This window comes from Camponotus floridanus, unplaced genomic scaffold, assembly GCF_003227725.1.
Source record: "Camponotus floridanus strain SB8 unplaced genomic scaffold, Cflo_v7.5 scaffold1, whole genome shotgun sequence".
In the NCBI taxonomy this organism is placed as follows: domain Eukaryota; kingdom Metazoa; phylum Arthropoda; class Insecta; order Hymenoptera; family Formicidae; genus Camponotus; species Camponotus floridanus.
Genome location: NW_020229214.1, coordinates 4,645,256 through 4,670,266, shown reverse-complemented (window position 1 = coordinate 4,670,266; position 25,011 = coordinate 4,645,256). Strand labels below are relative to the sequence as shown.

Sequence of the window (25,011 nt, the reverse complement as noted above, 5' to 3'; positions counted from 1 at the left end):
TTAATAGATTTCTGCGGAAATTTCACGTATATTATATCCGTGATTAAAATAAAATTTTTTTCAATAATATTGTATAGGTCTGTATAATCTATGAAACATTTCTAAATGAAATTAAAAAGTTCTTGTAAAAAATATTTTCATATGAATGAAAAAAAAAACTTTAAACAATGAATATAAATATTCATATACGCTAGATTTTTTATGTTTTATTTTTGAATAATTTCTGATAGCTCTAATAATGAGTTTAATAGAAATTTGGTAAAACATGATTGTTTTTTTTTTCATTCAAGCTATTATAATATATTTTCTTATCTAATTTAATAAGATAATAAAATAAGTTAATAAGATAATAAAATAAGTTAAATTGTAAAGCCACTTTATAATTTTTGCAATATCTCGATTTTTGTTACAGAAGGATAAAGTCTTAAAATCCACGAGTACAATAATTAATTTGTACTCACAAGAGCTGGCCAGGCAACGGTGTCGGCGACTGCCGTGGCGCCTCTGAGCGGTTTCCCGTTAATGCGGTGCTGATGGTGGTTATTGTTCGCGTGATTGTGATGATCGATGGGGATGAGACTGGCGTGTCTGGGGTCAGGTCGTTCGGCCCAATAGAGACCTCGTTCAATGAGAAAGAAGGAGAATACGGCATCCCTATGAGGCGACAACCACTCCCTCCTTTGCCACTCTACGTCGTCGTATTCTACGAGGATCTGCAAACATAGATCAAGGACATATAGTATATATGTACAATATACAATGTAAGGAGAGCGATTCGAATTTAAATTAAAATAATAAAAAAATTTATTTCAAAAACGCAAAATTTGTTTGTCAACTTTTAATAAAAATGAGTTAACCAAAAATACAGAGATTGATAATATATCTTTAAAGTGAATTATAATATTAATTTTTAATTATAATAATAATACGTTATAATTGTTATAATTATACTGTAATATGTGCAGAGCTATTTTTCTGAAAAATCAAAAAAATTCGCAAATAATCTTTTCGATTAGACGGCAATAGAGTCCTCTATTATACCGCTTTTTAAACTCGTAATATAACAATGTATTCCCATCCGAGGCTTTCGAAACAGTAAGTATTATATACGAAATATAAAATCTCTGTGTAGACTCTATTTATTCCATGGAATCGCGAGGGATTAAGGATTAAATTGCTCTGAATAATGAGCGGTTATCATGCGAACTAGGCGAGATCCCTTCAGTTATGCACGTAACAATCATCCGGTTAATTATCAATGTCTATTATTATGATATTCATGCGTGTTAATGTGTTATCGAGTTTCTCGTTGATTGGCGTTTTTCGATCCTGCAGGAATGCATATAACAAATTGGTGTGTCGATGAAGAGATTGTCTCGAATTTGCCACATATATTTATATAGAGAGAATAAGATATACACGGGACGAGCGCAATTAATATGTATTATTCATAACCTCTGGCTTGAAGCAGAAAGTGCAGGCTGCGCTAGGATAACAAAGGGTCAGAAGACGAGATATAGTAGGATACGCACGCTCGGTTTACTCTCAGGCTTTGTCAACGCGACCGGATTCAATACGCAAAGCGCGTTGAATTGAATCACGGATGGTCATTCTGTGATTCGTAGTTTCTACGAAAATGTATGTCCTATTTTATCTCAAACCTAAATAAACGTTTAGAATAATTGTATTCTCTATAATAATCTTAATTTTATTCCTTAAATATATTTATTCAATATTTACTCCTCTTAAATATATTTAAGAAATAAAATTAGGATTATTATAGAAATTAAAATTACTTTTTAAAAAATAAAGTTTATTCGAAAATTAAAAAATCTAATCAAAAGACAAAATCTTGTTATCTTATTGTAAGAATTTTTGTAAAGTTTAATTTGTGCAGAAATTTATTATTTTAAATTAAATGAAAATATGTTATATATTTTTATGATAAGAAAAAGAAAGAATAAGAAAAATCTGTTTGTTTGTACAAGCTCAATGCAGAAAGATGTGCGTGCAATATATTTATAAGATGACATTTCACAATTAAATCTCTTTAAGTTGGAATATTCTGCGATATGCAACCCTCTCGTTTGTCCGGTCAGACCGGGGTCATCGTAATCGTAAGGGAAGCGCGTGACTCGATGCGGTCACGGTGTGTCAGCCAATTAATTTATAAATCAGCATTTACGAGCGGAGCGAGCTAGAAATCACCGCGCCGTGACTGGAGATACGTGATTCAGAGTGTCTGGCCAATATCATATATTATTTGCAATTGTTCTGGTTGTAGAAGGCATATCATGTAACGATTCAATTCCATTTCTTAAAGTATAAAACAATAAGAAAGGGACTTGTATAAATATAAAAACATATATAAATTGTATCATTAAAACAAAAGGATTTCAAAAATACATAGAAAAATATTCTTTTAATATCAGAAATAATAATTTTATTTACCAAAAAAAAACAACAATTTATTTATTTATTTTGTAATCGTTCATTAACACGTATCAATTTTATTATATTCATAAATCTTCTAACATCAATTTATTTTGTTCTTTCTGTAATTAAACATGATAACGCAATGTATAAATTTGTCTGGCCGTGGAAAATTAATTGATGTTTAAAAATGGTGAGTTGTGGACAAACTCTGTGATTTCGGTACCCCTATATCGTGTCACACGTCACAATAATAATTCGTGGTTATTATTAATCGAATAAGCAAGAACCCTGAGATGAGATACAGGCGGTTCGCGCGGTTTCCGGGTATACGAGTGGAGCGTGACGGCGCATAATTGCGAAACGTTAATCGGTTAATTAATAAGTAAATATCTACCGGCGCAACGGCCGTTAATAATTGGTGAGGGACGCGCCGCGACGTGCCTCGTAAACGATATACGAGTGATTAATAATAACGCAATCTCACGAGCACGCCCGCGTTTAATGGCGTTGTGTCGCTGGTACGCAATTTCGATGGGACATTCGGCTGGACTATGTCCGGAATTGTAATCCATTTTCGCAGGAATCTCTTAGATATATTCCTATGTCCCGCATCTGAATTATATAGAATGTCAACGACCGAAACACAGATCTTTTATCAGATTTATCGATAATTATTAATATTGAGTTACAAAATCAATGATTAATCATAGCTGATGATAAAAAGGTATATTATTTTTAGAAGAGCAAAGAAGATGATTAATCATAGCTGATGATAAAAATATATATTATTTTTAGATCATTATTCTTCGTTTTATATATTGAAAACAATAAATAACTTTAAATAAATTTACTAAAAAAAATAAAAATAAAGAAATGTTCAAAATAATATTAAATGCCTTCAGTCATCAAAATCAATTGTAGATTGTTAATGTGTACCATTGTGAAATTTACATCAATACCAAAGTTTATACCAAAGTGATATCAACTAATTTGTTACCTTATTACAATTATATGCACAAATAATCTATGATTTGTTAAATCAATTTTACTAATTATTAAAAAAAAAATTTGCTTAAATGTAACTCACACTAAAACTGACGATCAGAAAAATTCTTATTTTTCATTCATACTTTAATAATGGCAATCATGAATTTTAATAATTCGATAACACATTAAATAAATGAAATAAATAAAATAAATGTACAGTTAGTACCATCTATCGAGATAATTTTCACATCAGCAATATACCTTGTCCCTCAGAGACAATTCGAGCGAATGAAACGATCAGCTTTCGAAAGGGACGTATCAGGACAACACGCTAGGTAATCCTAGGACCATTTCAGAGTGCGAGGACTATACCAGAATACAAGGACTCATCTCTCGCCCATCACATCCCAGGCGATCCCCGGGGGTAGTGGTGATATTCCCAGTATCGAGGCTGGTTTCAGGGGACGTTTACCAGGTGGCAGTATCTCTCGGAGTAGAGAATCATAATGGCCGCCAAGACCATCATGCTCCGCCTCTTGGTGAACACCAGAGCACCGCCCAGATGGTTTCCTGGGCAACCATCAGGTCGGCCATTTTGCTCACGACCTACCACAATTTTCTCCAACGACCATGGACGAATGGTCTTCTTCTTTACTGAATTCCCCCCTTTACGTTCTAAGCGGCATTCCACCCTCCTTCCCTCGATCCCCTTTCTTGCCCCCACTACCAGACAGCTCCCAGCGTGGTACCGAACTCGCGCTTGTTCCAGACGGAGATTAGGAACTGGGCGACTACGTCCCACTAATCATCGCAGGTCCGACGATGCCCGATAATTAACCATAATAATAATACTACTAGAAAAAAAGAGATATGCAGTAGAAGGGATTTAAAAATGACTTAAAGACGCTTGAAGCTAAAAAATATATTCTCAATAAAAATATTTAACTCAGTTCATTTTTAATTAAATAAAAAATTTCAAAATTATATTTTTAATTAAGAGATTAGATTAATAGACAAAGTAACTATCTTTTCTTGCAAAATTATCAAAATTATTCACGTTCAACACGATTAATGAATAAATAAAAATTTTCTGATAAGATATAATATTATTTGACTAAATTATAATCGATTAATTAAATTATTATTTTTCTTTAATTATTATATTTACGCGAAAGAAATAAGATTTCTCATTATTAATTGCAAGAAACAAAAAAATGATTACAAAACAAGTAAAAAATTCTTGTTATCAAATTAACTTTCATCATATTTTTTGTATTCGTCATTGTATTCGTCATTGTAATATGTTTTTAATTGTTTTAGTAGAATTTATTAGCCAAGAATTTGAAATTTTATATTTATTGATCATTTTAAAGAAAACACAGACTATGTTTTGATATCTAATATTATATCTTGACCACAGACGCGCATATGTGTTAAATATAATAATACAACGAATTATCATTAGCAATAACTGTTATTTACGATAAAATCAATACACGTAATTGTATATTTTTACTTTGGTTAATTTCTAATAATAGAAAAATTAATTTAATTAATTAATAAATCTTAATTTCTAAATCGTTATTATTCAGGTACACTGCATTTAGAAATTTGACTATAACATTAAATTTAGTATTAAATATAATTATATCATTATCATAACGCTTTAATATTATCAATATTATATATAAATTTAAGAAAATATATTATTACTATACACAAAAAAGATATTTGTAATTTATAGATATATTAATTTTTTTAAATTGTTTTTTTTATATTTATATTCTATATCTATATACATATATGTGTGTGTGTTTAAGGCTATATTTCGAGAGATAAACGTTATATTAATATTATACTATCTTATAAAATCTTTATTAATAAAATAGGACACCTTAGCAGAATTTGTCACAATTTTCTTGTGACAAACGTTTATAGGTCTACGGGGATGACGCGCGCGACCTTGTTCACACGCATCGATTTTTCCATTTTGGCCACGAGTGAGAATGAGATATGCGAACGCGAAACTGTCCAAGCAGAATACAGACGAAAGAGAGAAAGAGCGAGTATCAAATCAATAACCTGTCAAGCGCCGCGCGTGTGCACGTATCAAATACGGTCGACCGGCTTCCTGTTATTTCGCCGGTCGCAACAAACATCGGTATGCTGATTCAATATTCGATCCACGAGGGACGCGATGACGTAAGTCGCGTCTTTCTCTCTCTCTCTCTCTCGTTTCCGCACGCTACCTGCCACATAGCGGAACCGATTTTCCTTCTCACCGCGAGGGAGAACTTGCAGTGGAAACGCCACGCGTTTGTCAGACGCGTCGAAAGAAGCAAACTTTTCTTCAGCTAGCTGTCCCGTCAAGTTCACATAGCTTTCGGACAAATTCATACACGCTACTCTCTTCTTTCTATTGATCATCCATGACGCGAATCGCGTCGAATTATCGCGTCGAATAAATAAATTTCCTTACTAAATTATTTTTTCACGTTGTACTATTCAATTCATTTTCATCTCTTCAATAAGACCCTCGTAAGTTTGTTATATTTCTAGATATGTATAATCAATTCGAATTTTATGCTTTTGTACATTAACACGAATAGAAAACGATTCTATTTTATCAGCTTTTAATAATTTAGTATCATACATCCATATTATAACATATAACGTAATATACGAGAAAGTATTTTTGTATAAATGTGTAATTTTATTAAGTAATATTATAATTATTTGTAATATCTATAGTAAATTATTTCGCCATATAAATAATTCAATGTCATTACTCTCATCCAATTAAATATTCCAACGTAAATTATTCATTCAATTTTATCATACATCTAATCCTATTTTTCAAAACTAAAAATAACAAGTAGGTGACCTAAAATGTACTTATATGATTTACTTAATTGTATTATATCACGCAGCTTATATTATAATTTAATATGTAATTTAATATCTTCATCCATGCTAAAAATAAAATTTCCTGATATTTTTATAAATTTCACTCAAAATAATGATTTTTTTTTATACATGTTATTTTGAATAATTTCGATTTAATATCTATATATACGAAAATCGAAGAGAAAAATCAATAGCTTCTTCCCTCATTAGAGGTGGCATTATTTATGTAAGTATAGAATGTTTTCTTTTTTGAATAATCTATTCAGAAAATATAAATAAAAAATTAAATTTAAATTTATTTTTTCTTCATTTTCCTCCTTTTTTGTTTTGAAAATCCTCTCGTTAATTATTCCAAGTCTATTCTTGCGTTTTCTGCGGTCTTATCGTTAACTACTAAATTGGAGGACATGTCAGTCAAAAAACTGACTAGCTGTCCACTTTGTCGGCTCTTAATGTTGAGTCATTATGCTACTTCCTTCGCACGTAAGCCGACGATACGAATAGTCAACAACTATGATGACGTCATAAACACAATTTTAAAAAGTCGCATTTTCAACAAAAAAAGATCGCAGAAACGAACAATTTGCTTTGCTAAAAAATTGTAGATAATTGTATACGATAAAAAAATGACCTAAATTGATGCAATTCGGAAGAAAGTTAAAACAGTTAAATGTGTTTAGCAAAATAACATCATATTATATGTAACATTTTTAAGACAAAATGTTGATTATTGCAAACACTTGTAATTAAAAGACTACAGATTTTACAGTTAGCAAACCTACTGAAAATGAATTGAACTATTTGTTGTCAATAAAAAAGTCACGAGTTTGTCAATGTAAATGATGAAAACATTCCGACATTCAATACTCTTCTATACGCGATTTTGCGAATAAATTCGTGCAAATCAAACACGATGACTTATGTTTTAAATTATCATGAAAGAGATTGAGCAATTTTTAGCAGCAATATTCATCACGTTACATTACGCAAATATCAAGAGTATAACAGACATTTCAATCAATTCGTTTCAAGTAGTAATGAAAATAATTCGATCAACGTGCATAGACAGTAAAACGCCGCGTAAGGTTATTAAAACGAACGACAGACTTTTATTCGGTTAAAATAACATGTACCCCTACACTCGAGTGAGAGTCGAATCAACAAGTGGAACAAAAATTTTTCCAACATGCGTGAAACGATGTAATTATACCTTGTTGCAAGTAAACACACTCAGTGTTGGCGAGCGTGAAACATTTAGTATAATTTCAACAAAAAAATGACGAAAAATAACAAAGGCATTATATTAAAATATACAAACAAGCACTTGATATATCTCGCAGTTATCTATTTAAACCAACCAAGTGTCAACATATTCCAATATTCTCTTAATAAAAATAATTCGATTAACGTGTCAAACGATCAAAATATAGTCATTAATTTATAATTGAATGATAATAGGATACTGAATGATAATAGGATCTATTATAGATTGTAATATATTAATTCCAGAATAATTCTAAAACTCTATATCATATCAACTTCTTAATAAAAGACTAAAATTACAATGAGAAATTTTTCAAATCATAATAAAAATGAATAAAATTTAAAAAAGAGTTTATCTCATTTAATCTAAAAGAAAATATCAAAATCAACGGTTTCAGTGAATCATATGATTTAATTTGATCGATCTCTGTATCTTCTTTCTTCATATAATAAATAGGGATTTTTTGCAATCACGTCGCGCGCGTTGAAACGATGCAGCCGTTGCATCACGAATGCAGACAAGAGGCGGCCAGAGTTCGCGGGAGTCCACGTTCTCGGCAACTCGCGTCCGAGACTCTTTTCTCATTTTATCCAGCCGACACTGACAGTTATTCAGCAGTGCCCATGTGGAACCGTTACCGTCCCGAATCTCTCGCTGCGTCATTAGTTTTGCTCTTATTCATTCCGCGCGCAACCAAGTAGAAATTCTTGAATGCACGATTGGACGCACGATTGGAGTGGCATTTTTGAGCAGTTATATTGAATTTGGGAACGTTGGGAAATATATTACAAGTGGAAATTTTTATCAATTTGTTTTACAACTAATATGGAAATATAACGACATATTAATGATGTCTCATTAAATTAGAAAATGCATTCTTTAAATAGATATGTAAAATGTATAAGTTAAAAAATAAAAATTATCCCATCGATTTTATATTACTTTTTAAAATGCTTGAAATATTTTTTCGACGTTTCAATAAATAACACACATTTAGGATCATATTTCCGCGTCTATTACAGGTCGGTATCTACTGTAATAAAGCGATTTCGCAATAATCGAGGTATATTTATTGCCATTCGGACATACATACATAGGATATATCGCCGACAACGTCGATTATAATTTACGGAGCAGAACGCAACTGCGCACATCAAAACGACGATAACAGAAGAATGCTTTCAGCGAGGTACATATACGTTGGGTTATTTACACAAAAATCTCCGTCATTTTACCGGGAACAAAGGCCGCGCTCGTTCTATGCGAGCCCCAAAATGGAGTCTCGGCGACGCAGAGCGAAGATATATCTCGCCGCGCGGTGAGATCTCGTTTTCGTCGGGGAAAAAAAAAGGAAAGAATGAAAATAGAGACAGCGACCGTATATTTTCTCGGGGAAGAGTAACGCGCGAGAAGACGCACGATCGGATAAAAAGCGCGCGTGCTCTCTCTCTCTCTCTCTCTCTCTCTCTCTCTCTCTCTCTCTCTCTCTCTCGTCGTTGCGTGCTTCATGTGAAATCTACGTGTCGATGGGACCGCCGGCGCCAAGTGCATCGAGATACACCCGCGCGTGCATTCGACAGGTGCGCACGCCTGTACGAAGCGTGACACACGCATATATACGGGAGGGAAACCGACGAGTACGTTCTTGAAACACAAGCTCTATCTCTCCCCGGAAATTACGAGTGGATGAGAGAGGAAAAGGCCACGTATGAGCGAAAGAGAGATAGAGAGAGAACGATACACACAGAGGGAGGAAACCAAGTACGTGTTTCTTTATGAGAGAATTTTTTTTCCACTCTGATCCTCCCTCGACATCTCTCTCCTTCTGTATTTCCAGTTTCCTCGCGGTCCTTTACCTTCACGTTCCTTTTTACGTTTGTTAGATATTCTATTTCTTGCGAACTCCATAAAAACTACATAGAAGCTATTATTTATATTAAACGTTATTTTTCAATTCTGTCTGCAATTATTGTATGATCGTTAATGTAAAAAATAATATGTCATGTGTTTTAAAAATTTATCGTTTTTTTTTTGTATTCATTCATCGCACGATCGCATTAAACTTCTCATCTTCGATATTTAATCTCACGCACATCGAATGCAACATTTGCCATTTTTGCTCTCACTACAGAATAATAAATCCTAAACTCTTTCTCTCTTTTTTTCCTTCAATTTGTCCCTGTACTTTCTCGTACGCACGCCTTTGAAGCAATGCCGCGTACTTTAGCGAAAATATCTAGGCCGCGTGGAGAGAAGCGGTTATGGACTGTACGCGGAGAGTAGTTGCATCGGTGAGTGCAACGCTCGGCGCGTGTGGTTTCGTGAGAGCAAAAGAGAGAGGGGGAGGAGGAGAAAGAGAGAAGGAGAGAGGCGCCGAGAAATGAAGGCAGCGAGGACGAGAACGGCACGATGCTAGCTAGTGATGGTGACCTCTTTCTGGACCTGCCTGTCAGTAGCAAGTAGTTGCGCGATGAAATGCACGGAGAAGCGAGCACGAGTGCTGCAAAAAACTATTTCTTGCCCCGCTCGCTTTTAGGATTCTGAAGATTGCGCGATGCATACGTGGGATTTGCAACTGCCGGATGTGATAGTGAAACGGAAAACTATAATGCGATAAACTATTCGTAAAGAAGCTCATTATTTTACTTCGGTGGACCGTAGAAAAATAATGAGCTTAAGATATAACAAATACAAAAAAGGCATACACGCGCGGAACTATCCTTATAATTTTAATAAACTTTATATTATTTTTTTATAATAAATTAGATGTATATATTTTAAAAATTTTTTATACGATGAATCGTAAAAATACAATATCTATTGCTAACATGATAGAAACTCCGTTTGGAAATAGCACGAAATTCAATCTTGCTGTGAATATAATATATATGTAGTTTTATATTTTATATTTTATATATTACATGACACATAGTATTATATATACATCACCCCCCCTATCGCGGATAGAAACAAAACCAGGCCATGGCAGTCACGAAAATAAAAAAAAAACCTTTTTTGTTTGAGAAAAATATGTAAAAACACATATACCATGCATATTGTTGGTGTTTGTTGCATGTTTTTGTTTTGCACGATCTCTAGAGATGTTTAAAATGTTCAATTAAATGCTGAATGGAAATCATGCATCATACATGTGAAATAATTGCTGTGTTGGCAGAATATTTCAATTATTATTACTGAATAATTTACACAGTGTACAAAAATATATACAAAAATATATTAAAATGTATCGTATATGTGTGTGTATGTATATATTAATTATTTCTCTCTTTCCTGAATATTCTATTATATACAACCTACATAAAAAATATAAAATATATGATATTTTTACTAACAAAAAATATATAGAAAAAAATACAACCAAAGAGAAAAACTACATAATTCTCAACAAATCTGGTCACTTTCGTGAACTACGAGACCTGAATGTATTTTTGCAGCACAATGAAACGATTCGCGCAAAATCGCTTTAGATATGAATTCGCATGGAAACAATAGTTCGTCACTCAACGAGACACCCCGCCTCTTTTTACCATTCCATCCTTCCCTTTCGACCATCTCGCGCACGATACCTATCCAAATCAAACTTCTAGTTGTACATATTTCTATGGTGCTTTTCTACCTGTCAGTACTTCGGTACATCATACGTGACTCTCTGTCATCTCTCACCTGTCAACATGCGTACCCATTTTCAGTGTTATTGAGAGCTTTGTTATGCGTTCTTGTATCGGCGTTTACGTTCGTACGGTTCGTGACTCGTTGATGTGAGAGAGAGAGAGAGAGAGAGAGAGAGAGAGAGAGGAGGAGGAGAGGAGGAGGAGGAGGAGGAGGAGGAGGAGAGGGAGAGAGAGAGAAAGAGAGAGAGAGAGAGCGTCAATGAGGAGGAATATAGAGAAAAGGAATAGGCTACATGACAAGAGAGGGGGTGTCCTCTTTTCCGTCCGCGTACGTATGACGGCGTGCTAGTGTGTATGCGGGGATACTACCACCGGAAGTTGGAGGCCACCGCCTGACCTTGCGTCGGTCGGTCGGTTGGTCGGTTTCAACTCTGGCGAGCAGCCCCGTTCAAACACTCGATTACATATCGGGTGTCTCGCGAGTGTCGCGTTGATGCGAGCCTGTGCTCCTTGAATTTATCGGACATGTCGTGACTTAGATTCGTGAATTTACGAAAAATATTTGGAGATTTTAAATTATTGTAGTTGTGATGAATAACAAGTTTTACGAAAGTGTATCATTAAAAATGTCAAATATTTAAAATAAATAATATATTATTAAATAAATAATAAATAACGAGTTCGCAACAATTGTCTTGTATATTAATTATAATTAATTTAGAAATATTTGTAGATATGTGTGTGCGCGTGTGTGTAGGTTTTTAATTATATAATATAAATAAGATTTCCTAGCATTTTGGAAATATATTATCTTTTGTGCATCTTTTATCGTTACATTAAGAATTGTCAATAAAGGAATTGAATAAGATATATGCATAATTAAATATTACGATTATTTATCGATTTAAATTATTAGTATTTATATCGCATACGCAACACATATAAGTGATATCTGGTCTGCAAATTCACGAAACATATTGATTTCGCGGAAAACAAAGTATCTTTAGCTCACAGTTAACGAAAATTGAAATCTTTAATACAGCTGTGTAAGTATTGATCGTCTCGGTATCTGGTATATTTTTCGAACTTTCTGCGTAACATTTCGAGGACGTTTCGAGACTTTTGCACTAGCAACAACCTGTCGCGGTGAATCGAAATATCTGACACGGATTTAAACCGATATGTGGCAAATTCGATGGGGAAGTAGGTCGTCCTACTTGAGAAGATATCGATCGATACAATTTCGATTGCTATATACCTGAGCACTCTTATACACGGACAGGCGAAAAGTTGGTCGCTGTATAAGATTGGATGTGGACCCCTTTAACAAGTTGGAACCGTAATATAGGGCATTCAAGCCGATAGCACAATATTTCCCTTCTCTCCATAGACGATTGGATCTTTCCCGTCGCAAAAGGAAAAGGAAAAACTTTCGCCGTGAGGATTAGTCAATTAAATGAAGCAAATTTATCCAGAAATCTTTAGCAGTAATCAAAATTTTCTCTACAATTTGTTTTCTTTGTCGGAATTTTTAATTTAATTATGTTATCTTTAAAACGTTAACATGAATTATACAGAGACAAGGAGATGATTTATGTACGCATAAATGCATAATACTGATATTTTTGAAAAGTGGGCGAAATAAATTCATGTCAGAGTCTCTTGGCTTGTAAAATTTTCTTTTTTCCGGTTATCCTAAAATATAATAAAATTTAAATGTCGATGACACAAATCATTTTTAAAGCTTGATCAAATATAAACGAGTCAAATTTATAGATATTTTTAAATCATAATTATATTAGCCACTTTGAGTAATATTCGAGAATATTCGATAAATTTAAATTTTAAGAAACTCTAAAATAAATATATTAAAACAAGTATAATAATTTCAACTTGAGAATTAGCTTTTCGAATTATTGATTACCAATCATTATGTTTCAGTTATAATCTGTTAATATATTATAATATATTATAATCTAATTATACTTTATAACGTTCTAATTTAGAAACTCAGTACATTATAATTAATTTCTAGAAATTAATGATTAGCTGTAAAGTCAAAATTCACTATATTATAATCTCTCATATTTTTATATCGAAAAAAAGGAACAACAATAATTCTTATAAAATTATTAAAGGAACTACAATAATTCTTATAAATCCACATTGTTTCATACAATACATAAAATACATATATTATGCATTTGTGCATTTATGCATTTTCTATTACGTTCGTCGCAAGAGAAACCAATCGTGGTTACCATCTGCATTCCAACGAAGAAAATAAAATCTTGCGCGATTCCCATGTTATATATATATATTCGGATGTCGATTCGAAATATATCACGTCGGCCCGTAAATAAATAACAGCTCGTGGAAACTAGGCTTTGGGGAGCAATCGATAACCGCAGGCATGTATCCACGCCGCGTTTTAACGCTCGCACGGGCGTCGCCGGATTACACGAGATTCCCCGTGTGCGAGCGTGCACCCACGCGTTATATGCGCATCATATATACGCGCATACACAGCCCACACACAACTTGTTCGCGCATAAACATCGTCGAAGCCGGTGATGTTGGGTAGCCACGTTACGCGAAGGGCGTAAAGGCGGCGCCTTGAATAAATCACTCGGGAAAATGCAAGACGCGGCCGATATATCGCGACGTAACACTAAACCGGAAAAGCACCAAGCGAATAACGTGATATTCGTTTTGCTCTTATGCAGGTCATGTAACTCTTACTTCGTGTGTTTATTAAACAAAAACGGATGTCGAGAGCACAGTTATATCTTGTGATATCTCGTAATCTAATGTGGGAATATGGAGTAAATCTATTTTCAATATGTACTCTATAAACTCGATGAAATATGTTAAGGATGTGATGCAGACATCTGTATCATCTTTTAATCCGTTATATCTGAATAAAAGAATTGTTTTATTACACCGTATTAATTTAATATACATATTGTAGAGAAATGAAGATGAACATAGATCGTAGAATCATAATTAAAAAAATTAAAGAATATGTATCCTAAATTATGTAACCATTGATTATCTTAATTTTAGAAATTTGATTGTAATTTTACTTGTAATGAATATATAACATTTATATTTTCTTTCATTATAAAACAAAAGAAATATATAGCTTCTTTTTATTTTATATATTGTTTCCTATTACATGTATTTGAAAGATTTTCACTCACTATAAAATAAAGATATCATTCTATTCTTTTATGTAAAAGACATGTTCAAATATACATTAACTATTACATTAACAAGATTATGTTACTATATTATGTAACTATTTTATTAACAAGATTATGTTATTATAAATATGCCGTTATTTATTCATATTTCTACATTTATACATTTTCTGCATTTATATTTAACACAGTAGTTTTAACAGAAAGAGAGACGTTAGCCATTATGTATTTAAATGACAGCATGCGTAGGGAGCGAACGCGTAAACATGCTGGCTAAAGCAACATGTAGGTCGTGCGCGCGATCGGAGCTGTCAGCTATAATTAAAGGCATTTTCATTAATTTTGTGGCGAAGCAACGTGCTGGGATCAAACGACGAGAACTGCCAGACTGTTCAAAAGGGGCGGCGCGCGTCAAGTCTCAACTGTCTTACTATTTTAATCCCACAAAACTTGTATCAAAACTCACGATACAATATCATAAAAATTTTCCTCATTTCTAAGTAAAGTTGGCCCTTGTCATTATTGAATTACTTATGTCTTAAAAATAATTAAAATATAACAAATCAGCTTTTATATGTTCAATCGATATATTACTTTTTCAATTATACTGATTATTCTCTCTTTACACAATAAACAAAAATTTTAATTAAATTATATACCGGTATGTTTTACAAGCATTAAAGGTTTATTAGCAATTTCCATTAGCCCTCTAATTATCTCTCATTAATTTTATTAATTAATATTATTTATATTTTCTGAAGACTAAATATTCTCGTCAAATGCGCAGAAATAAAATCACGGCTAAATAAAATCGAATAAATAAAAAATAATCCAACTCTCGAAAATATAAAGTCCTATACGTTGGCAGACTAATCCGTTGCTAACTCGTGCCGAGTTTCAGGGCGTTGACGATTAATTACCGCGCTCCGCAAAAAGGACACTTTAATGCGGGCGTGCGGACATAAATGCACACGCGCGAACCTCGAGCGGAAGCTCATTTGCCCAACGACGATGAGGTTCCCTCGACCGGCAAAAACGTCTCGTGTCGTCGCGCGAGTGCGTGTGCGCGAAAAACGGATTACGCGAGGAATCTCGTTAACGATGCCGTTAATTAATTTAATGCGATTTCCACCGATAATCATTCGAGTGAATTAGCGCTTCGCGAGGATCGTCCTTCCACCGCCGAGGGTCCGTGGCTCATTAATTAATTAAATATATCGTTAGTTTCCTTTTAAAGGTTTAAATTACCATTTCTCTCTTTCTCTCTTCCCCTCTTTGCCTCTCTCTCTCTCTCTCCCTCGAGAAAAATCAAGATAAATTTAAACAAAGATAATTTTAAAAATAATATTTTCTGCAAAATTAAATTATCTTAAATTAAATTTTTATTGATAGTTAATTTTTATTATGCTTTATTTTGTTAATTGTATTCTTGATCATATATAGTTTCTTATATAAGTTCATCTCAACGTTCTGATATCACTAAGGAATACCTGATGTAAATATGTTTGTGACAATTGAATGATGGAAGGTGGGAATATGGAAATCCAAAAATAGCAACCCCGCGGGTATGCTGACGACGCGGACATTCCCGACGGGGAAGCGAGGGGGAACGGGGGTGGAGATTCGATATTTCAAGCCCTACGCCCGTATCTGGGCGTTGCCCGATAAACCGGGTTGTCGCGGAGCGCGTGACCAGGAGCTATGGATGAGAGAAGAGAATCGACGACGAGTATACCGAGTAATCGCGAATAACTGCATCGATACAAAAATAACCCGGAAACATTTAAAAAACTCGTCGATTTTGGTGACAAACTTTAGGGTAATTTTTTAAGAAATTTTTAATATTTATACATTTTTCGATAATTAAAAACAATTATATTTAATTGATTAAAATTTGACCTAATTTAATTAAAATTTAACCTACATTAAAATTTGATCTAAGTAATAATATGGAATTATATTTGTTGTACAATTAATTTAATTAAATTTAATATTAACGTCAAGTGTTTTTAATAAAATTAAATCCGTTTATATAAAAAAGTGATTATTATATGATTATTATTTTATATTAACAAGATACGCATACCCTTTGACAATTATAAATATTTATTTAAATAATTTTAAATCCTTCCCCCCTCCCCCCGAAACAAAAATACTATACATACTATACATACCATATATACTATACATATGTGTATTATATTATTTATAAAAATAATGATTCATAAATGGTTACATTTTTTCGTCGAAATGTTGAAACAAACGATAAGTCATTTTTAAAAATAGTCTAAAGAACATTTCAAATAATAATTATTATTTATGTACTTGCAATTATTTTACATATTAAAATATTGTAATTATTTTACATATCAAATATTACTTTTAATTTACTATTTCACGCACCGAACGAATTAACTCTCTCTCTCTCTCTCTCTCTCTCTTGCGTTAGATAATAAACATCCTTCGATATTTCATGCAAAGATACAAATGCAGTCATTAATTGAGAATATACTGAGGAAGAAACGTGAGTGCCACAGTCGGATTCGTTTTAATTAAGCTTCTCCGACGAATTAAGGACTACCCTCTCTTTTTAGTTATATATAGCACTTCTCAGAGCTGTGAATATACCCTTAGATTCGGATATATTCCCTTGACAGTCCCATAAATTCGATAAAGAATAATAACGCCAACATGTAGCTCTTCAAACTACTAATAACTTTATCCCGACTCTTGACTTCTTAATTGACTTATATGTTGTCAAACTTATTTATAGCGATATTCATAAATTCGTAAATGTACGTTTGTTTAATGAATAATCTATATTTATATAATACATTTTTAAAAAGCAGAGCTTTCTTTGTCCTTCTTGCATCAATAGTAGACACATTTCAAAAAAATGCAAAAATTTAATAAAAATATTATTAAAAATGACGTTACATTTTTTCCTCAAACTGTCGAAACAAACGATCATAAATCATTTTCTTATCGGTTGAAAAATGTTTCTTGTCAATATCTGTCCAAGATATCTGAGCTAATTAAAGATTGATTTGTTCACATTTGCGAATTCACGCGTATGGCTTTTTTGCGCAGATAACCTCGTGCAACGTCTTGAAACGGCCGGAAGAAAATTTTATTGCTCCAAATTGCCGGCGCTGAATGTTCGGGCTCAGAAAATTACGCGCCAATTACGTTCGTTGACAGGTCGGTTGCATCGCGGATAAATAGAGCTGTCAATCAACGACGACGAGCTTTTTCTTGCCATTTACTTTCGCGTTGCTCGTTACGGTTATTGAGCAAACAACGTCTCTTCTTTACGTAATTAGAACATACGATAAAGAATTTAATACATTACGACTTTCTAACCGCATGTTCTTAAATTATCTTTCACCGTTTAGATGGTAAGTAATCACTGTGCGAAAATGACTTAATTAAGTAATCCAAGCCAAATCATTATTTAGGATACATTTTCTATCAATTAGTTGTAGTGAGCAAGCGTGTGGTTTGGTCGACTATAATTATCATCACGTTTTATTATTAATTACGGTGCTTTCTCTCCAATGATTTGTCATTGTCATCAATGCCGCTCCTCTTCTGCGCTCATATGCGTGCGGGACTTTATGTCAGAGCGTGACAAGGGCGTAGGCCAGTTGTAAAAAATGTAGTACATCACTTTTAGGCAAATGAATATACATTGTATTTGCAATAAAAGTTACATCCGACTCAAGAGATTTAAAAGCGATAGTACTTATATGTAATATGTATCTTAAATTTAGTATTAAATTTAGTTTTAAATAATTTAATTAAAATAAATTTAGTTTTAAAATATCTTATTCTAAGCATTATAAATAATATATACATTAAATTTTTCAATTATATCTTTCTTCCTCATTCAATGAAAATATTGTATAAGATGTTATTATTATTGTTTATTATATTATTTATTGTATTATAGATAAATCGTATATAGTGATAATTGATAAATGATTGATAAATCTTTCGCGTTTTATTCATATTTAATATATAAAGAGTATACAATATGAGTACCTTGTTATAAAAATTTTAATATTCTGATTTGCTTTCTTATTAACTTATATTGGAATATTTAATTAAAATAATAACATAAAAAAATTTATTATCTATTCAAAAATTAATGCATTTTTTTCTCTATTCTCATAATATATGGATTTAATTCTCAAAAATTAAAATATTTCTAATTAATATTATCGTAATGCTGGTCAAAAATTAATAATAATAATATAAAAAGAATTGCAAATTAGCTTATTTTCTGTATTAAATCACTTTGCGGAAAGCAAATTTTCGCTTTAAAAGAATCTATTATTAGTTAAATAAACTAACCGGAAAAGAATTAATTAATATATATTTACATCAATGATTATAAATATTTAAAATCGAATATTTAAAAAAAAAGATGTGTTGTTTCATTAAGAGACGAATTAAATTTGATACATTAAATTCACGCAATATTTAAATAAGGCATAATAATATTCTGATTAACAATATTGTAAGAAATAATTAAATATGATATAATTAAAAAAATTTTACAAATGAGTATGAATACAATAAAAATATAGAAAAGCAATAAAATAATAACAGATTGATAAATTCATAAAATAATAATAATAATAATAATAATTTATATATATATATGTATGTATTATTATTATTATTTTATGAATTTATCAATCTGTTATTATTTTATTGCTTTTCTATTTTTTTATTGCATTTCTACTCATTTGTAAAATTTTTTAAATTATATATATATATATATATATATATATATATATATATATATAATATTAATAATTGTAAAATATATTTCAAGAAAAATATAACTGCAAATAAGAATACACAGAAATGTATATTATGTGTTTTTAACGATATCGACAATGAGAGCGGTACTATATAACGAAGATATCGTGTTACATCCTCTTTAAAAAAGCGGAGCTCTAGGTAGCGAATACGCGATCGTTCACTGTCGTGAAGAGATACGTCACATCGTTGTATCCCCTTTAAGCACTCGTCTAGCTACGCGAGCGCACGCTCGCTTGTTCAATCGAGGCGAGCCCACATTTCAGATCTAGATTACGGAGAAATGTTGAGAAGTAATTTATCAAGAAATTACCGATGGAATCAATGTAGTTTTATATTAAGAATTCTCATCTAATATAATCTTTTTAACGCGAGAAAATAGAATATATTCGATCTTGCGTGGATATGTATTAGTATTTTTTCATTGCCATTATATAATAACAATTTACAATTTTAAGATAAATATAAATCAATTAAATATAAAAATGATCATCAAATATTAATTGTTTACGCGCAATATATATTATGCATATTGCATGTACAAAGTGCAAATTACAATTTTCGGATATATCTAAATTTATCTAAAAACTAATAATCAAGAAGAATCTTTATATATTAAATAATATATTTTTAAAAAACATTAGTCTTAATGGATTTTTTAATACATTTTTTATTTATCTCTGCAGACATATTCTGTATCAATGATTTTAAAACATAAATTATATATCTTATACACAAAGATATCTTTCATACAAGCAAAAAGAAAGAAAAAAACAAATAAAAATTCTTTTATCTGATATTCGTACATCCATAATTATTGCGAATGCTATCAATAGTAATATAATATTGTCATTTAAAAATATTGCTTACAACATATATAACCGTTGATAATTGTGCATGATTTTCTTAAACGTAACTAAAAAGTCGTTCGCCCAAAATGGACTTATGTGCGAACATTAATGTATTTTAGTAAAAAAAATGTTCGAGCAGTTTTTATTATTGCATATAGAACCGACTTATACGACAATTATTTTTTATTATCTTCGTTAAATTATTCGACGAGAGACGTTATTGCATTTAGAATGACCACTGAAAGCACGTGGCGCGATGAAAAGTAATTTAGTAACTCATTATTATTTCGACATTATCCTTATGTATTTAAATAGATATAGTATTGTACAATTTCAGTCGAATTGTCAATTATTGTTAACATCGTACTTAAATGTGTATAAGAGGCATGTAGAAATGTAAATCGAAACTGAATTGTACAATTGAATTCTAGACTCATAATATCGAAATATGTAATAAAATTTAAAAAAAAAATCGTTATATATTCCATAAAATTTACTTTGATCGGATAAACATAATCTGTTGAATAAAGAACTATTATTGATCATGTCCATTTTCAACATCTAATATTCAACACTTTCAAATATTTTTTTCTATCAAAACAAAATACAAATAGATTGAAAAACAGAATTTTATCATCAATTAAAAGTTTCTGGCGACTATTTATATCCTTTTCATAGCAAAGCAAGGGCAACGCAAGTGAATGAAAAGATAGAAAACAGCTGATTTGTTCCCTCGAGAATCACGGAAGGGACTACATACATACGAGTCAATGGAGAGAGCATATCTCGCTCTCACTAATGACACATATAGATGTCTCGACCGGATATGCGCTGTGTGTCGACACGTGGTGACATGGTGCACGTGTACGCGCATAGCAAGGGTCGAGCCCGTAAACCAAACTCAAATTCCAGAGCAGGTGACTTGGAGTGCTAAGCATTCTATTCTGAAACTATCATACGTTAAAATGAATTCTTTAATCAAATTAGGATTTACGCACAAGATTCTATTATGTTTCGAATACTATTTTCGAGAAATATAATAGCTCATGAATCATAATATTAATATTTTATTTTGATGGTAATTAGATTATCTGGAAAAAAGAAAAAGATATGATTGGACATTAATATTTCTTAATAATTTTTAAATCTTAAGTGTTAAAAATCTATATGTATAATTTTCTTTAAGCTTTAAATTCAAAATTATCGAAATAATAAAGCTCTATTATTTATTTATTATTTATTTATAGCTTATATATATATATATATTTATTTATTTATTATTTATTTATATATTTATTTATATATTTGATTTATCAATATCTGAATTTGACAAATAAAAATTTATGAATGTTTCTTTATTAAAACAATCATTATTTTTTTAATGATACATATTTATCATTAAATATGTGTTATGTTTAATATACGATATTGCACATATAAATGCATAAGACAGGCTATCGGTATTTTACTCCAGATGTTATTAATCCAGATGTTATTAATACCTTGCAAACGAGCAATTCGCATAAAAATTTATTAATCGTTAGACGTGAAAATTGATCATGACTCATTCCGCATGAATAGTAAATTTATACGATTAACCAATATATCTATCCATGCTCAATTAAAAGTTAACATTGATTCTTTCGTAAAATGAGATAAGATTCCGCGCATAGTAAATGATTCGGCGAAGTGCAAAACATGCCTTGATGACTACTCAGCTGAGATTCTGATTTAAAATATTTTATACATTTTTAAACAAAATTTGATATATCTTATTTCAGGCAAAAAAGTAAGATATTTTCGAAAATTTACGCTGAAATTTTCAAATTAAAGAATTTTATCGCATTAAATTTCACAGTCTTTAACAAAATAGAATCATATTTTTTTTGTTTATTTGTATATATTAATAGTTTAATATATTTTAGTTTAATATATATATATTAAACTAAAATATATATATTAATATATATATTAAACTAAAATATATTAAACTAATTTTTTTAATTTGTAATTAAGATATTTTAAAATTAGAAATGTGAAAAGTTATAAAAAATCATATTTCCATATTTATTACATAAAACACATTCTAAAAAATATGTGCAAACCATCATGACTTTCTATATTTTCACGATTCTCCGACATAGTCTCTTTTCGCAACATTTGAGAAGCTAAAAATCTTGGAAAAACTAGCTGGAGAAATTAAAAATGTGAAGTTTAAAAGTTTACATTAAATGTTGTCAAGGAGAAAGTTTTACATGGCGCACATACTCGGCAGATCTGCGAACAACGAGAAATGTAAATTTCATGATAATCAAACTATAAAGGATGATATTTCGATCGAACAAGTCATATCAAAATAGTTGTCAATAATAAAATTTTCGTCAGTAATTTCTAGACGATTAATGCACGTATTTTAATATTTAAAATACTTAAGATAAAATTTGCATTTCAAATATATACATATACATATGCATTTAAAATATATACATATACATATGCATTTAAAATATATACATATGCATAAATATTTTTGATAAAAAATTCAAATTTCTAGAAATCTGCAATTTTTATACACAAATTACGTAACATTATAAATAAAGTTTCTAATTTTGAGCAATTTGTTTTTCGATCATCGCTCGGCGTGGGAACTAGCATTAAGCTCCAGAAATTAATTACTAATATACTGTTGGATAAACTGTTGGATAAAATTAATGTATTGTTTTGCCCATCGTTAATCATCGTCCATGACATGACTACCACTTCTACTTGTCAGACTAATTTTAATTAATTTGACAAAATAAAAACACCTAAAAATATAAAAAATACTTGTTTTATTACTTCGGGAAGAAGAGGATTTTTGGATGAAAATGCGCAAAAAAGAAAGAGATAGAGAGAGAGAGAGAGAGACGAATTAAAAAGAAAAAGAAAAGAGCACGCGGGCGAAAGGAGAAATGCACACGTGCACACTGTCCGCCTCTCTATTTTTATATGTAGCAAAATGGCCCTCCACGTATGCTGCTACGTGGGTGTTCTCCTGCACCTTTTTCCTTTCTCTGCCTATGGTGAAATACTCGTGTAAAGTCAAGTAGAAGATAATTGGATAATTGCCGTCTGTATTCCCTAATTTCATCTTTCACAAGTCTTCTCGATTCGGGTAATATTTTCAACACGATACAAGAATGCAGGGAGAAAAAGCAATAAATGGAACGGATAAAAAAGCAATAAATTGCAAAAAATATCCCTCTCCCAAAACAACTATCAATATTTATAGCATGCTTTACGTGTATGTGTTTTTTTATTAATCGTACATGCGTATACATATATTAATATGCTAATAAAAAGCATTTACAAGCAAAACAAAAAAATCACGCGTGTGTGTGTGTGTGTGTGTGTGTGTGTGTGTGTGTGTGTGTGTGTGTGTGTGTGTGTGTGTGTGTGTGTGTGTGTGTGAGAGAAGCAAATGATAAGAAATAAATTCTCGCGGAAAGAAGAGAAAGAGTATAGCGAGCAAGAGAGACGAAGAGTTGCCATGGTGACCATCAAAGGCGCCGATCAGACACGAAGGGGGTGAGGTTTCCCCTTTTATCGCTGACTTTGTCACGCAGAAGCCGCCACCGCGGAACCGAAGAATACATTCCCTTTGCGTCACGTCGCCCATTCATCCCTTAACTCTGGTCCTTTCGAGTTTCACCGGAGTGGAAAGTATTTGCGGGATTGAAACGAGCATGCTCGCGAAAAAAAAGAAAAGTGGCGCCGTGACGTCTACAATGCAACTGAAATTGTCGTACATTTTCAATTTTTAATTTGCAATAAAAAAAAATAATTAAAATAGAAAATAAATAAAATAGAAAAATAATTAAAATAGAAAAATATTTTATACCAATTTTCTTATTAGGATTAAATAGCTTTCCTTAATTCACTACAAATAATTAGTAAAATTAAAATTAAAATTTTAATTTCTTACATTCGAGTAAAAAGGAATCATTGTGTCGATTTGTAAAAGTAAAACAATAGAAAACTACACAAGACATATGTATCGAAACTTGCGCTTTTGCAACAATTACGATACACTATCGAGATCCGAGATTCAATTACATTTGCCGAAGAGCATCTGGATCGAATTTAATCGAGAATTCTTTCCGGTGACAAGATCTTTCTCCGCCTCAAGAATTTTTCGTTTAAAACGAGACGTTTCCTATTCTTTTCTATCCAACTTAACTGGAAATTCCGGTTAAATGTCAGCAACAATTAAAAAACACAATAGATAGAATAGAAAATAATCTTCGTATTTTTGTTTTTGCGACGATTAATGCAAAGTGCATTTTTACAGCGTTTGAAATTTAATTCTATTGAATTAGCATTATATTACGAATGCAATTAATTATTTAAATTAGTTAATTAATTATCACGTACAAACGTAATTCGATTCACGAAAATCAGAAACAATTGGCATCACGCTGCCGGATAATATATTTCCCCGCGTTCGCGAAGCTACTATTGTCACAATGAGAAAACACAAATGCACCCAGGATCAGTTATCGCGCTACCCCGTATATAAATCACTCAGACCGCCACCGTAAATTATATCGAGCTACGCTTCGAACCAATAAATTTGGCCATTTGCAGGAGTACACTGCGCGGGTTAACTAAATAGCCGCGGTTGTTTACATCGTACATTGGCGACGATGTAAATTAATAAATATACGCTGTATGACGTGCCGTGCAACGCAATTTGTGGTTCATCTAACAGTTCCCTCCTTCCACTTCGCAAAAATTGTGCGAAATAAAAAAATAGAATTAATAAATATATAATGAAGATGCAGCTAAAAAAAATATGGAAATAAAAATGTATAAAAGTTTTAAACTATAAGAAAATATCTACTTCATGCTGAAATCTAAAT

General features: G+C 31.5%; 1 protein-coding gene and 1 long non-coding RNA gene across 5 annotated transcripts in view; one reads left to right on the top strand and one right to left on the bottom strand.

Annotated features, from left to right (window-relative positions):
- Positions 1-585, top strand: part of LOC112637234 — an 80,047-nt gene extending 79,462 nt beyond the window's left edge. The window contains exon 3 of the long non-coding RNA XR_003122469.1: positions 413-585. This is a non-coding gene — a long non-coding RNA (uncharacterized LOC112637234). The remainder of the gene's footprint in view (positions 1-412) is intronic.
- Positions 1-25,011, bottom strand: part of LOC105256483 (probable JmjC domain-containing histone demethylation protein 2C) — a 271,823-nt gene that overhangs the window by 219,641 nt on the left and 27,171 nt on the right. For all 4 annotated transcript variants that reach the window (XM_011266416.3, XM_011266420.3, XM_011266419.3 and 1 more), the window contains exon 2: positions 462-713. In XM_011266416.3, the coding sequence (XP_011264718.2) occupies positions 462-713 (252 nt within the window). The remainder of the gene's footprint in view (positions 1-461; positions 714-25,011) is intronic.